The following is a 14,366-nucleotide window of genomic DNA, read 5'->3' as shown; positions in this document are numbered from 1 at the left end:
CCGGGCATAGAGACCCATTGCCGAGTATAAGAGCCCATTGCTGTGCATTGGGGCCCATTGTCATGCATAGGGGCTCATTTGCCGAGCATAGGGTCCCATTGGTGTGTACATGGGTCCATTTCCGAATATAAAAGCCCATTACCGCACATAGGAGCCCATTGGCGCTCATTGCCGCTCATTGCCGCTCATCGAGGCCCATTGCCGTACATAGGGGTCCATTGCTGTTCAAAGAGGCCCATTGCCGTGTATAGGAGCCCATTGCGTTGTAAAGAGGACCATTGCCGTACATAGGAACCGATTGTCACACAAAGAAGCCCATATCCGCTCATGGAGGCCCATTGTCATGCGTTGTGGTCTATTGTCGAACATAAAAGTCCATTGTCATGCATAAGGGTCCATTACCGACCATAAGGAATGTCTAAAGACATACTTTATCCTACGAAACCTTCTGTCAACCTTTTTGTGTAAATTATGAGATATTTTTCTAGAGTTGGCAAGGCCTTAGGGTATTTTGGAGTCTGGACTACATGTGGTAGAGGTGAGAAGGGGTGTATGCAAGGGTGGAGGGGTTTAAACAAGGGTAGAGGGGTGGTTAGAGGTCTTCTGACATTCTAGTTGCGTCGTTATCTAGAAAAAGCTGCAATTTACCACAAATTAAGTAAAAAAAGTCTCAAAATTTACTAAAAAATGTCAATTTTTATTAAATAATTCCAAATTAATCCTCAGTTCCTCAATTTCCATAACACAACCAATAAAATGTCCCTAAAATCCATCATCACTATCTTTGCTCATCAAAATTCATATCCAATATTGATGCCGTATCCTCCGGTGCACGTCCAAGTAACTCCAATAACTTCAAATAATTCCTCATGACCCAAAATTCCATAAAAATTTTCCACAATCGATACTCAAAGAAGATTTTCCTCCTTAAATATGACAAGACATTTCCACCGGACTTAATAAGTGAGGATATGGCAAATCTAGCCATAATTTTAGGTCTATCAACAATATCGCCATGCTCACGTGCTATTGCACGTACAATATTTAAGTTCCTAACAATAAATAGTAAGTTCCTTGGCATATCACGCAGTATATCCATAATTATATCAAATCTTTCAGATGCAATTTTTTTCATGTATTCGACTTCCTTTTCGGTATATTTGGTCGCAAAACTAAACTTATTTACGTCAAGTGGCTTTTGGAGTAAAATTTCAGCAAATCTTTTGTGATCGGATACGCCAAGCTTATCGCTGTAGAGCTTCATTATGTCATAGTCACGAAGTACAATTGCTTCCCAAAATCTGGATAAATTGTAGCGAATTTCTTCTGGAATAGTTTCGTAGAGGCCATGATCGAGGAGGACTAGCTCTGCCTTGCCGGATTTGGATTTTCTGATGAATATGTTTCCTGAAAAAAAAATATGGAAGGAAATTGGTTTAAAAATTGTAGAATTTTGTCAAATTGAAAGCTTCAGAGTCAAGTCAACTTGAGATCTCATGTCTAAGTCAAGTCAACTTGATGTCTAACTTCAGAGTCAAGTCAATCTTGAGGTATTTTACCAGATTCAAGTCAAATTGAAGCTAAAGTTTGGAATCAGGACACCTCGAAGGGACGTTAGACTGGATTCAAGTTAACTTGAGTCCTCAAGCCAGAGTCAAGTCAGTTTGAAGCCTAAAGACAGAGTCAAGTCAGTTTGAAGCCTAAAGACAGAGTCAAGTCAGTTTGAAGCCTAAAGACAGAGTCAAGTCAGTTTGAAGCCTAAAGACAGAGTCAAGTCAGTTTGAAGCCTAAAGACAGAGTCAAGTCAGTTTGAAGCCCAAAGACAGAGTCAAGTCAGTTTTATGAGACTACAGGCAAGAGTCAAGTCAATTAGAGACTTCAGACCAGAATCAAGTTAACTTGAGACTTCAAGACAGAGTCAAGTTAGCTTGAAGACTTATGTCGGACTCAAGTCAACTTGAGATCTCATGTCTAAGTCAAGTAAACTTGAGGTCTTTGACTAGATTCAAGTTATATTGACGTCACAGTTCAGAATTAGGACACCCTGAAGGCACGTTAGGCTGGATTCAAGTTAACTTGAGGTTTCATGTCTCAGTCAAGTCAGCTTTAAAAGACTTCAGGGCAGAATCAAGTCAGCTTGAGGCCTTAAGTCAGAGTCAAGTCAGTTTGAGACTTAATAATAGAATCAAGTCAGCTTGAGAAGTCAGGTCAGATTCAAGTCAGTTTAAGGAAATCTCAAGCCAGAGTCAGGTCAACTTGAGACCTTAGCTTGTGATTGAACTTACCTGGATGTGGATCAGCATGTGTAAATCCAGTCACAAATATTTGATATGCAAATGTCTCAAATAATTTAACATCAATATCCTTTAAACTTAATTTCATCCTCTTAATTCCATCCATATCACTAATTTTACATGCATTATCAATATATTCAGCCGTTAAGACTCTCGTACCCGAATATTCATGATATACCTTTGGAATGTGTATAAAATCAAAATGCTTAAGTTCCGCAGCACAACGTTCAGCATTTTGTGCCTCATTAACAAAATCAAGTTCCTTTTGGACTGAATTTTTCAAGTCCCTAAGCATCCATCCAAAATTATAATTTTTATGGACGAAAGCAATCAAGTCTTGTAGAAATAAAATCGTTCCAACATCACCGCGGAATCGCTTCTGTAAGTCAATGTATTGAACCTTAACAGCCACATCATGTCCATCCTTTGTTCGTGCCCGAAACACTTGTGCTAAACTTGCAGCTGCAATCGGTTTATAGTCAAATTCCTCAAACAGCACATCCGGTGTCTTACCAAAATCCTCAATAAAAAGTCGATTTACTTCATCCTTTTTACGTTCCAGGCACTTGTCTTCAAGCTTCTTAAGCGTGTCTGTATACTCAATTGGCAGGATATGATTAATAGCTGAAAATCCTTGTCCAATTTTAATATAAAGTCCACCATTAAGTAGACATCCATCAAGTAGACGATTTGCAGCCTTTAAATGAACTTCCTTGATTTTTTTCTTATACTCATCTGACTTCTCGTCCAGTCCATAAAGGTCAATTTGATAATCGAGTGACATTTGACATGCTATTTTAGCTGATCGAAGGAATCGATGAATTGCACCTAAAAAAATTGATGGATATAGGGTCAATAATGAGTCACTGGACATATTCGACGACTACGTCATGGAAGTAAGTCACTGGACACATCCGATGACTACGTCATGGAAGTAAGTCACTGGACATATCCGACGACTACGTCATGGAAGTAAGTCACTGGACACATCCGACGACTTCGTCATGGAAGTAAGTCACTGGACATGACACAACTCACCAATTGTTTCACATTCCCGTACTATAAAGTCATAAAATAAAAGACATCCAATGGAACTGCCAAATATTAAAGTTTTTTGATATTTTTTCCAGCCTAATGCCGGTTGTGATTTTGTGGACAGTCCATTGGACCTTAATGATGTTGCTTTAAATGATGACTTGATAATTTTACTAAACATTTTACCGATATAAATAATGTACAATTGTCTGGAACAGCTGATTGACGACTGACGTGACTCAACTTTACTGAGCTGATGAAACTTTTTTTTATTTTATTTTATTTGTTATTGTTTATAAAAGTTTCATGTGAGAGAAATTCTCAATGCTTATGTGATTGAGAGAGTTGAAAACGTGAGAGAATAACAGTGAGAAATTGAGAGGATCTGCGTGATTAGCTGTTGATGAACATGTGCAATATTGAACCGGTCTTTGGGTGTTCGGTTCTTCGGTTATTCGGTTCTTCGGTCTTCGGATCTTAGGTCTTCGAGTCTTTGGTCTTCGGGTCTTTGGTCTTCGGGTCTTGTCTTCGGATCTGCGGATCTTCGGCTCTTCGGGAATTCGGGTCTTCTGTCTTCGGGTCTTCGGGTTTTCGGGTCTTCGGGTCTTCGGGTCTTCGGGTCTTAAGGTCTTCGAGTATTTGTGTCTTCAGGTCTTCGGATCTTCGGATCTTTGGATCTTTGGATCTTTGGATCTTCAGAGCTTCGGGTCTTCGGGTTTTCAGATCTTCGGGTCTTCAGGTCTTCGGGTCTTCGAGTCTTCGGTTTTTCGAGTCTTCGGTTCTTCAGGTTTTCAGGTCTTCGGGTCTTCGGCTCTTAATGTCTTCGAGTCTTTGGGTTTTCAGGTCTTCGGGTCTTCAGGTCTTCGGCTCTTAAGGTCTTCAGGTCTTCGGGTCTTCGGCTCTTAAGGTCTTCAGGTCTTCGGCTCTTAAGGTCTTCGAGTCTTTGGGTCTTCAGGTCTTCGGATCTTCGGATCTTCGGATCTTCGGATCTTCGGATCTTCGGATCTTCGGATCTTCGGATCTTCGGATCTTCGGATCTTCGGATCTTCGGATCTTTGGATCTTCAGGTCTTCAGGTCTTCGGGTCTTCGGCTCTTAAGGTCTTCAGGTCTTCGGCTCTTAAGGTATTCGAGTCTTTGGGTCTTCAGGTCTTCAGGTCTTCGGATCTTCGGATCTTCGGATCTTCGGATCTTCGGATCTTTGGATCTTCGGCTCTTCAGGTCTTCGGGTCTTCGAGTCTTCGGTTTTCGGTCTTCGGGTCTTCGGCTCTTAAGGCCTTCGGATCTTCGGTTCTTCGTTCTTTGGTCTTCGGATCTCGGTCTCTCTTCAATTCCTATAATTCTAATTATTTTTATCAAAAAGCCACAATGAAACATGAAACATCAGTCACTGACTCATTAAATGAATCTTTTGTCAAGCTCAGATTTTATGAAAAATTGAATCACTTTAAAGTCATCAGTTGAACAATTAACATAAATTAAAATCTAAAAAAGTGAAAAAATTGTCAAAAATAGTGAAATTGTGCCTTAAAAAGTGAATAAAATCAGCATAATCACAAAATGGCCATAAAGGAAATTTTCATGTAAGTTTTTTGTTAAATTTTTTAAGAATTAAGGAAGTGATGAGTAATTTAGGGATGGGCTGGATGTGCGCACTTAATTGTATGTCTTTACTAGTCAAATTAAGGATTTCCTACCCAATAGTCAGACTAGGGATCATCCAAATCAGCCGGTCTGGAGCAAAAGGCACAGAAATGCAGGCTAGGCGGCTTATGGCTCAGAATCTTAGGTCAGACACATTCGGTTAAATTGTGTAGTCAATTTTGATAGTCCGAAGTGTATCCAGGTGTCTTATTATAGGTGGTATATCCAGGTATAGGTGAATTTTTGGGGTCAACTGTCTTTTTTGGGACAAAATTCTTCCCTCCATGTCCCCCTCCCTTCCTGCTCCGTTTGTCCCTCATTTTCCACCCTAAAATCATCCTCCGTCCGAAACCACTTCAGGCTATATCCCTAATAATGTATGACTCTTTACCAAGGCTAGTCATCATCTTTTGACTGGGTTTGGTTCAATTGCCTATTGAGCATTTGTTCATTGGTTTATGACCCAGACTGGCTGGCTGGTTGGTTGGCTAGACTGACTATTAGTGGAGAATCAGTCATAGTCATGTATTGAGTCACATTTAAGTATAATAAGTCACAATGACAAATCCCTAAAATTATTCATTAATGTACAGCTGATAAAATTAATGTAAAATAATAAAATTACAGCTTTGTTGCTGTTTTGGCTGTGCTGTGTGGATTTGGTGATTCAGTTGATATGGAGTGCCGTTATGAGACTTATTCATTTTATTCTGTTGGTTCTGTTTATCAATGCGTTGCCCAAAATACTCTTAACATAAGATCAAAAGAATTAGCTGTGATTGATTCCGTGAATGGATCTCTTAAAATTGGCGAAAAGAGCAACGCAGATGTTACTGGATTTATACACACGATTCCTCTCGTATCATTGAATATTTCCCGCGTAATTTAGAAAATATCTTCATTAATCTCAGAGTGATTTGGATTAACTATGGTCGTTTGAAGGAAATTCAGCAGAGCGATTTGAGGCCTTTTTCAAAGTTGGTTTATCTTGACTTGGATGATAATGACATTGAATTTCTTGAGGATGGTCTTTTTGCTTACAATTTGGAGTTGGAAGTTATTAGTTTTTGGGGTAATAAATTAATTCATATTGGAACTGACGTTTTTGAGAGTTTAAATAAATTGGCATGGTTGTATCTTAGAAGTAACGAATGCATCGACATGTTTGCTGACAACAACAAAACAGCAGTAAAAGAAGTCATCGGACAAGCAAAACTTAAATGTTCTGGCTATTCTGGCATCGATCAGGAATTGAAAAAACTAGAAAATTCACTGCTTAATGTCAATTCTGATTCATTTCCAATTTTCGACCAAAATCTCCAAAATCTTCAAAGTCGATTCCAAAACCTTCGCAGTCGATTCCAACATTTTCATTTACCTGATTCAACGTCTATTAAGGAACGATTTCAGTCAATTTCGAGTAAAGCAATTAGCACCAAAATGACATTCATGGACACCAGCATGTCCACCATTAATTCCACTGTATCAGCCATGAACGCCAAAGTCACAGCACTTGACACCAGCATGTCCACAATTAATTCCACTGTATCAGCCATGAACACCAAAGTCACAGCACTTGACACCAGCATGTCCACAATTAATTCCACTGTATCAGCCATGAACGCCAAAGTCACAGCACTTGACACCAGCATGTCCACCATTAATTCCACTGTATCAGCCATGAACACCAAAGTCACAGCACTTGACACCAGCATGTCCACAATTAATTCCACTGTATCAGCCATGAACGCCAAAGTCACAGCACTTGACACCAGCATGTCCACCATTAATTCCACTGTATCAGCCATGAATGCCAAAGTCACAGCACTTGACACCAGCATGTCCACAATTAATTCCACTGTATCAGCCATGGACGTCAAAGTCACAGCACTTGACACCAGCATGTCCACCATTAATTCCAATATATCAGCCATGGACCAAAGAATCGCCAACTTAACATCAATTCTACAAGATTTCATTCAATCCAGCATCAGATCATCAAATCAATTCCGATTCGAGTTAAAGGATGGACAGCAAATCACCAACTATAAAATTGATAAAAATGAATTAATTCAAGACTACTCAATACCAATGTTAATTGGCTGTTGTGTTCTGTTGATCGCAATCGTACTTGTCATCATTTATAAGAAGATTCAGGCTAGACCTGATGACCACGACAACTGATTGACATGATTTAAGTGAGTCAATTTTTAGGGGGATGTGGGGGTCAAATGGGGTCAAAATTTAATTTTTAATTTATTATTTCAGAATTTGACAACAAGATGGATGAGGCATGACTGCCTTCAACGTGACTTCATCCTTACTAATTTATGTCTCATGCATTTTTGCCTCTTTTTTTAACGTATTTTTTTAAATTCAAATTATTGCATCAATTTGCTTATTTTGCTTCCTATATACTCACATAGCTTCATACCATTACGTACGTATTATCATAATAAAATAAACATAAACAATATCATAATCATGAATGTACCGCAAGGAATAATCCAGCAACAATCACCACAACAGAATATACCATCACAAATGCAGCCAATGGTTCCACCACAAATGGTAAAAAAATAACGATTTTTTTAAATTTAAATAAATTTAATTTAATTTTAGACAAATTTAATGCCATCAGCGAATCCCGATAATATAACAAAAGTAAAATCACTTGTTGGTCCATTAAAGGAATCACTTAAAAATATATTTCAATCAGCTGCACAGTTACTTAATCAGGATACAAGTGGTAATGTTAAACAGACGGAATCAAATGCTAGATTTGATAAATATCTTGAAGAATTTTATTCAATTTGTGATCAAATTGAGTTACATTTAATAACAGCTAAGAAATGTACAGAACAGGCTTATGCATCACAAGTTTATTTACCAGTTCCAGTTGTACCAACAAGAAGTGAAAATATGGCACAAGAGAATGCATTAACTTATATGCAATATTTGGATCTTGTTAAGACACAAATTACATATGCTAAGGAGATTCATGATACATTGCTTATGGCTGCACAAAATATTTAGAGGACCGACTTGACTGACTCGACTGACTAGACTGACGACTGAATAGACTGACGACTGACTAGACTGACGACTGACTAGACTGACGACTGACTAGACTGACGACTGACTAGACTGACGACTGACTAGACTGACGACTGACTAGACTGACGACTGACTAGACTGACGACTGACTAGACTGACGACTGACTAGACTGACGACTGACTAGACTGACGACTGACTAGACTGACGACTGACTAGACTGACGACTGACTAGACTGACGACTGACTAGACTGACGACTGACTAGACTGACGACTAACTAGACTGACGACTGACTAGACTGACGACTGACTAGACTGACTAGACTGACGACTGACTAGACTGACGACTGAGCAGACTGAGTAGACTGAGTCGACTCCAGTGACTGCATTCATGATTTTATAATCTCAAATTATATTCAATAAATTATAATAAAATTTTCAATATTTAAAATTATGTTTTACTTATGGATATAAGCTGTCGATAGCACTGGCATCGGTAATAGCCTGACCGGGTGGTCAGATGACATGCCGGAAAGCAAATGCTGTAAAAATGACCGAAAATCCGTTCCCAGGCTAGCTTAACTCATGCTTGAGGCTGGATTTCATAGAATCTGGTGTGACGCCAACAACATGCTTGATTGGGACTGGATTTTCAGGCATTTCTATGGCATTTAGTTAAATTATCCTGCATCAAGTCATCCGGTCTTGTCTCCGGTCCTCGCTCGTTGGTCTTCGGTCCTCGCTCGTTGGTCTTCGGTCCTCGATCGTTGGTCTTCGGTCCTCCCTCGTTGGTCTTCGGTCTTCGGTTCTTCAGTCTTCGTTCTTCTTCGGTCTTCTTCGGTTCTTCGGTTCTTCGGTCCTCGGTTTTCGGTCTTCGGTCTTCGGTTCTTCGGTCTTCTTCGGTCTTCGGTCTTCGGTCTTCGGTCTTCGGTCTTCGGTCTTCGGTCTTCGGTCTTCGGTCTTCGGTCTTCGGTTCTTCGGTCATCTTCGTTTCTTCGGTCTTATTCGGTCTTTGGGTCTTCGGTTCTTCGGTCTTCGGTTCTTCGGTTCTTCGATCTTCAAATCTTCGCGGCTTGTCTTCGGGTCTTGTCTTCGGGTCTTATCTTCGGTATTCGGTTCTGCGGTTCTTCGGTTCTTCGACAAATCCATGTCCACAGCTCGGGACACAAAAAAATAAACAAAACTGCATCAATTCTATTTTTTGTCAACGACTCAACATCACCAAACAAACAAGCAACAAAAAAAAAAGCTCTTAATGATTATTCCAAGGTCACCAAATGATATTTCAATAGAATGTGATTTATACAAGTTAAAACATCATCGATATCTTTTGATCAGTTAGTTTGTGACCATCAAAGTGTAAAGATTAAAAAATGTTTAAAAAAATTCTAATTCCATTAATTGCATTTTTTTCACTTGCCCTGTGCCTTAACATCAATAAAACATTAAAAATTGACAAATGTAAGAATCGTCGTGCTGATTTTAAAATTTTTGATAAAAGTTACTTTGTCAATGTCTACCTTGACGACATAAGTCAACCCGTATCATGGTCAAAGGCACGTGCAGCATGTCAATCATATTGCACTGACTTAATGTCAATTAATTACGAAGAAGAATTTATTGTGATGAAGGATGTGATGGAGCAGCTACAACTTGATTACTTTTGGACATCCGGTCATGTCTGTGAGATGAATCAATGTGATGATGAGTCATATCCAATTAATATTAATGGATGGCGATGGTTGGACACAAATGAACGTATGCCACCGACTAACGATATACCGCCTGGATGGTCATTTAATCCTTGGTCACAGACTGGTTTTAGAAAAGTTCCACAACCTGATAATGCTGAGATTAAAGTAACAAATACAAATGAGTCATGCCTGGCTATTTTACATAATGTCTATAGTGATGGCATCAAGTTTCATGATGTGGCTTGTTATCATGAGAAGGACTTTATATGTGAATATTATACGGATGATTAGGAACTGTATGTGTAATATAGGAAGTAAGACATTATTGACTGATATTTGTGGATTGATGCCATTTAGGATGAATAACATTTAAGAATCTTATTTGAATTGTTAAAATATGTTTTGTGAATGTTCTAGAAATGTGATTTGAATAAATTAAATATTTAACGGAATATTAAGGTTTTGGGGATGTTTGGAAGTGATGTAACGTTGGAAAATTGACTTTTTCAGGTTTGCCACTTTAATGCTTTGTAGCGAGAATTTGCAATTTGCATCAAAATTGACATTTAATGTCTCTAAATGTTACGTAATTTACGAACGTCCCCCTATGAATCCCCAGAAGATATAAGAATAATTTCACCATAGTGAGAAGGCTAAAGGTTCATAAAATTCTGAAATATGTGCAACAATCTTCTGTTTTGTGTTGTTTCTGCAGATGTATTAGCTCAGACACCCTAACAGGCAATGAGTATGCTGTCATAATACAGAAATACCACTACGGTAAAATGACTGAGGCTGGATTTCACTGAGTCTGACCTGAATCTAGAGTCATTGAACCTCCACTTCATTCTAAGTGTTGTATACTTCTGTAACACATGTCAAAGTCTCTATACAGAGTAGAGCAGACCCTCCCACCTAAATAGCGAACGGTACCAAGACCATGGATGATTGTTTCTTTAGCTCAATGTAAGCTTCTAGAATTAATTCAAACCAACACTTAACACTCAACCAATTCTGGTTCGTGATCCACTTTCTACAGAAGGCCTGTGGAAGCTTGAGTAAATAAGATCTTAAAGGCAGACATTGTAGATGGCAAAAGGTCATAAAGACGGACAAATAACGCCTGAAAAGAAGCTGACGATCGAGAAATTATTCCATTTGGAATCGGAAATTGGCAAACGGTTGCCAGAAATAGAGTCAGCTTCAGGCGTCGACTGTATATACGATCAATGGGTTGAGGAATCTGATTTCTGAGCCTTCATGTTCTCAACGTCGCCAATAAATTCAAAATGCATTAATTTAATAAATATAAATAAAATTTGATGATTTATTTTAAAAAAATATAACAATTCACAAAAGATTCAACAATTGATGGCTTATCGGTTCCCAAAACAGGCATATAATATGGTGATTCATGGAACAGACAGTCCACTATGGTCCATAGAATTGGTCTCTATGCCTGTTAGGGTTGTAAGTTTAGTAATTGCTCCAATCTGCTAGTTCCGGTCAAGCAGAACAGACCACATTGTCCTATTTGACCCTTCAATCTCCTTCAATACATGCCACGACTTTAAAAATAAGGGTTATGGATGCTGAGATCGAGACCGAGACCTACACCATCTGGGAAGTCCAAAATCGAGACCGAGATCTTGGTTTTGGACTTCCTGGATAGTTTAAGTTTCTGTCTTAATTTCGGACTTCTTGAATAGTCCAGGTCTAGGACTCGGTCTCGGTCTAGGTCTCGGTCTAGGTCTCGGTCTAGGTCTCGGTCTAGGTCTCGGTCTAGGTCTCGGTCTAGGTCTCGGTCTAGGTCTCGGTCTAGGTCTCGGTCTAGGTCTCGGTCTAGGTCTCGGTCTAGGTCTCGGTCTAGGTCTCGGTCTCGGTCTCGGTCTAGGTCTCGGTCTCGGTCTCGGTTTAGGTCTCGGTCTAGGTCTAGGTCTAGGTCAAGGTCCCGAGACCTTGCCGACAACATCCCGAGAACCAAAACTTCAGGAAACCTTACTAAATTCACAGCACACTAATCCAATATTTAACAAGTTCCTCATCATGTGACTGTATTTCCAGTACCTTTTTAAGCTTAGCCATGTCATCATGATGATGATGATGATGTGACAGACATATGATCTTATTCTTCCATTCCTCAATGATTGCCTGAATATACTTATACATTGTATTATTTGTGAATAATTTCTCATCGACAGCATAAAGTATCTTAGTCATTAAAGTCGGTAACTTTGATGGCAATTCCATTGGATATTTTATAAATGTCGGCACATCCAGCTCGTCCATAAAGTCAATCCGACAGACATTATTTTGCGGTATGAAGATGTCAGTCGATGGCAACGACAGAATTCGACATTTTTGGACAGTCATGTACTTTGGTGACTCAACAATCAAGTGATGAAATGCTTGTGGCATAAATTCCTTAAAATACTTATAAAAGTCGTTATTTTTACCACGAATTACAATTTGTATGCCAACAAGACTACAGTACAGGAGCTGATTAAATGACATTTTGCTGACTTGCTTCAGGTTCCTCAAGTTGTACTCGCCGTCGTAGATCGAATTGTCACCAAGTTGTGGAAAATTTTGCATCATAAATTCCTCCTTATCGATGCTTATAAATGCAAATCCGTCCGGTGAGTCTTTACAGAATGACGGCATTGATGGACTTCCCAGGGTCAATACTTCTGTAAAATATCGTGCACCGGCCCATAAAATCCATGAAAATAATGAATGTAGCTGTGCAAAGATGTGCTGCTCGCCGACTAAAATCTTTAAGGATCTTGACGGTAAATCTGACAATTTTCCAGTATTCAGTCGTTCAGCACGTTGCGAGAACTGCTTCTGTTCTGTTTCATAAACTTTTAATGCACTTTCTTGGATCTGCTTTGCTATTTCCTTAATATTGTGTGCCAAAAATGGCTGTGCATTAAGCAAGAACATTTTATCCTTCATGATGATGACTATTGAGTAAAGCTTCTCAAATCCACGGGCATATGAGTCTTTAATTTTGAATGAGTAGCATAATGAGTTGATTCTGGAGTCACCGAAGAATACGAGATTCTCTTGGTTGTTTGATGAGATCTAGGGAAGATGGAAAATGTTTGAGATTTAGAGATTTTGGGGATTGGAAATTCATTTTAGGTCAATATTAGGTCAATTTAGGTCTCCTACCTCACCAATTCTTGTTGCCCTACACTACCCTGCCTCACCCTATCCTCATTGTCATAGGCTACTCTGCTCCTCCCGACCCTTATTGCCCCAGGCTACTCTGTCCCACCTTATCCTTGTTGCCTTTGGCTACTGTATCCCAATTCATCTTTGTTGTCTTAGGCTTCAATATGCCTCATCCAATCTTAGGTATCCTAAGACTGAAGTAGGGAAAGATTAAGTCGAATGTCCTCAAATAGCCCTTCCTACAAGAGGCAGTGTAAGGTAGGATATCTTGGGAAGGGATCTAAGTATGAAGTAGAGAAAACTAGGGCGAGTAGAATAGCCTAGGGCAGCTGAGATATGATGGGATAGGGTAGCCAATGGCAATAAAAATAGGTTGGGGCAGGGTAGAGTTGAAGTAGAATAACCTAGAACAGCTGAGATAGAGAAGGTGTGGACCACTAGGACAGCCCAGTATACCGGTCTCAGACCCTACTCCTATTTCAGTCCTAGTGTACCAAAGACAGTGTAGGGAGAACTAGGGAAGCCTAAGGTTGGGCCTAAGGTTAGGCCTAAAGATAGCCTAGGTTGGGTACCCTAAGATAGCCCTGCCTACCCTGACAGCGTATGGTATGGTAATGTATCTCAGATAGCTTAATAAACCAATCCCTGTGCCTCAAAAATGACACAAAATTGACTCAAAATTTCAAAAATATTCAAAATAATTCTCAGTAAAATGTCAATCAATAAATCAACAAAAAGCACATGACCAATGACATCACAATCACTCCTAAAATAAACAATAACAAATCCAAAATGTCAACAACACAAAATTTTCTCACCTCACACAACGATCTAAGTGCTGCCTGCTTCAAAGCATTTTGATGTTCCTTACCAAACAGACTCTTTTCACTGCTCACAAACATGATTGAATTATCCTCACTAACAAAATACATTTTACTTCCAATTGAACTACATGATTCACAATTTATTATATTTTGACTAGAACAATCAGTTGACGATGAATTTTGGATGTATGACTTATCGCGGATGGTCTGGGTTGTGAATATTGTTTGAGGTCCGTGAACTTCACAAAAATGATTTAAATTAATGATGGCATTCATTGTGAAAAATATTTGGAAGAGATTAATAATAAAAATAAATGAACAACATAACGTATGGCTGCAGTACAGCTTGAACAGGTGATCGGTTGATGGGAAATTTGAATTTTTTTTGACCGTTAATTTTGATTTTTGTGGTTTGACACTGAAGTAAGCTTTAAGGAAGGATTTGGAGGTTTGGAAGTGGCATGAGTGGGTTTAATGGTTGAGGGTTGACCCTACATGACCCTACATTGAACAAATGATCGGTTGATGAGAAATTTGAATTTTTTTTTACCGTTAATTTTGAGTTTTGTTGTTTTAAACTGAAATAAGCTGTAAGGGAGGATTAGGAGGCTGTGAATGGTGGTATGAGGGGGTTAAATGGT

At 39.1% G+C, this 14,366-nt stretch overlaps 5 protein-coding genes across 6 annotated transcripts; 3 read left to right on the top strand and 2 right to left on the bottom strand.

The window, feature by feature from the left end:
* Positions 1-676: 676 nt before the first annotated feature.
* Positions 677-3,800, bottom strand: Adck5 (aarF domain containing kinase 5). Of its 2 annotated transcripts, none has more exons than XM_070639901.1 (3): positions 3,333-3,800; positions 2,286-3,122; positions 677-1,407 (listed from the first exon to the last, which is right to left on the bottom strand). In XM_070639901.1, exons 1-3 carry the CDS (start codon positions 3,508-3,510, stop codon positions 779-781), a joined length of 1,644 nt encoding a protein of 547 aa, XP_070496002.1. In that variant the 5' UTR covers positions 3,511-3,800; the 3' UTR covers positions 677-778. The 2 variants fall into 2 exon arrangements, with proteins under 2 accessions (XP_070496002.1, XP_070496010.1); XM_070639909.1 differs by having other exon boundaries at positions 3,516-3,799.
* Positions 3,801-6,132: 2,332 nt separating this feature from the next.
* On the top strand, positions 6,133-7,155 carry LOC139089669 (uncharacterized). Its single transcript, XM_070639256.1, has one exon. It carries the CDS (start codon positions 6,133-6,135, stop codon positions 7,153-7,155), a length of 1,023 nt encoding a protein of 340 aa, XP_070495357.1.
* A 225-nt stretch (positions 7,156-7,380) lies between these two features.
* LOC139091105 (mediator of RNA polymerase II transcription subunit 29-like) lies at positions 7,381-8,219 on the top strand. Its single transcript, XM_070641052.1, has 2 exons — positions 7,381-7,542; positions 7,594-8,219. The coding sequence occupies exons 1-2, from the start codon at positions 7,456-7,458 to the stop codon at positions 8,005-8,007; spliced, it is 501 nt and encodes a 166-aa protein (XP_070497153.1). The 5' UTR covers positions 7,381-7,455; the 3' UTR covers positions 8,008-8,219.
* A 1,181-nt stretch (positions 8,220-9,400) lies between these two features.
* Positions 9,401-10,012, top strand: LOC139089662 (uncharacterized). The gene has a single exon (XM_070639245.1). It carries the CDS (start codon positions 9,401-9,403, stop codon positions 10,010-10,012), a length of 612 nt encoding a protein of 203 aa, XP_070495346.1.
* A 1,007-nt stretch (positions 10,013-11,019) lies between these two features.
* BHD (folliculin) lies at positions 11,020-14,074 on the bottom strand. Its single transcript, XM_070641626.1, has 2 exons — positions 13,720-14,074; positions 11,020-12,808 (listed from the first exon to the last, which is right to left on the bottom strand). Exons 1-2 carry the CDS (start codon positions 13,999-14,001, stop codon positions 11,729-11,731), a joined length of 1,362 nt encoding a protein of 453 aa, XP_070497727.1. The 5' UTR covers positions 14,002-14,074; the 3' UTR covers positions 11,020-11,728.
* Positions 14,075-14,366: the final 292 nt, after the last annotated feature.

The sequence above is a fragment of the Chironomus tepperi genome, unplaced genomic scaffold (assembly GCF_022539635.2).
Source record: "Chironomus tepperi strain 1889 unplaced genomic scaffold, CSIRO-AGI_Ctep_v1 contig_13, whole genome shotgun sequence".
Lineage (NCBI taxonomy): Eukaryota > Metazoa > Arthropoda > Insecta > Diptera > Chironomidae > Chironomus > Chironomus tepperi.
This window is presented reverse-complemented; position numbering and strand designations above follow the sequence as displayed.

What these genes read in the sequence shown, in the direction of transcription:
- Adck5 (XM_070639901.1), bottom strand. Translation starts at nt 3,510, where the DNA reads ATGTTTAGTAAAATTATCAAGTCATCATTTAAAGCAACATCATTAAGG. An exon ending in ACGGGAATGTGAAACAATTG is followed by an intron (nt 3,123 to 3,332) that starts GTGAGTTGTGTC and finishes CAATTTTTTTAG; the next exon opens with GTGCAATTCATCGATTCCTT. An exon ending in ACATGCTGATCCACATCCAG is followed by an intron (nt 1,408 to 2,285) that starts GTAAGTTCAATC and finishes TTTTTTTTTCAG; the next exon opens with GAAACATATTCATCAGAAAA.
- LOC139089669 (XM_070639256.1), top strand. Translation starts at nt 6,133, where the DNA reads ATGTTTGCTGACAACAACAAAACAGCAGTAAAAGAAGTCATCGGACAA.
- LOC139091105 (XM_070641052.1), top strand. Translation starts at nt 7,456, where the DNA reads ATGAATGTACCGCAAGGAATAATCCAGCAACAATCACCACAACAGAAT. An exon ending in CAATGGTTCCACCACAAATG is followed by an intron (nt 7,543 to 7,593) that starts GTAAAAAAATAA and finishes ATTTAATTTTAG; the next exon opens with ACAAATTTAATGCCATCAGC.
- LOC139089662 (XM_070639245.1), top strand. Translation starts at nt 9,401, where the DNA reads ATGTTTAAAAAAATTCTAATTCCATTAATTGCATTTTTTTCACTTGCC.
- BHD (XM_070641626.1), bottom strand. Translation starts at nt 14,001, where the DNA reads ATGAATGCCATCATTAATTTAAATCATTTTTGTGAAGTTCACGGACCT. An exon ending in CACTTAGATCGTTGTGTGAG is followed by an intron (nt 12,809 to 13,719) that starts GTGAGAAAATTT and finishes CATCTTCCCTAG; the next exon opens with ATCTCATCAAACAACCAAGA.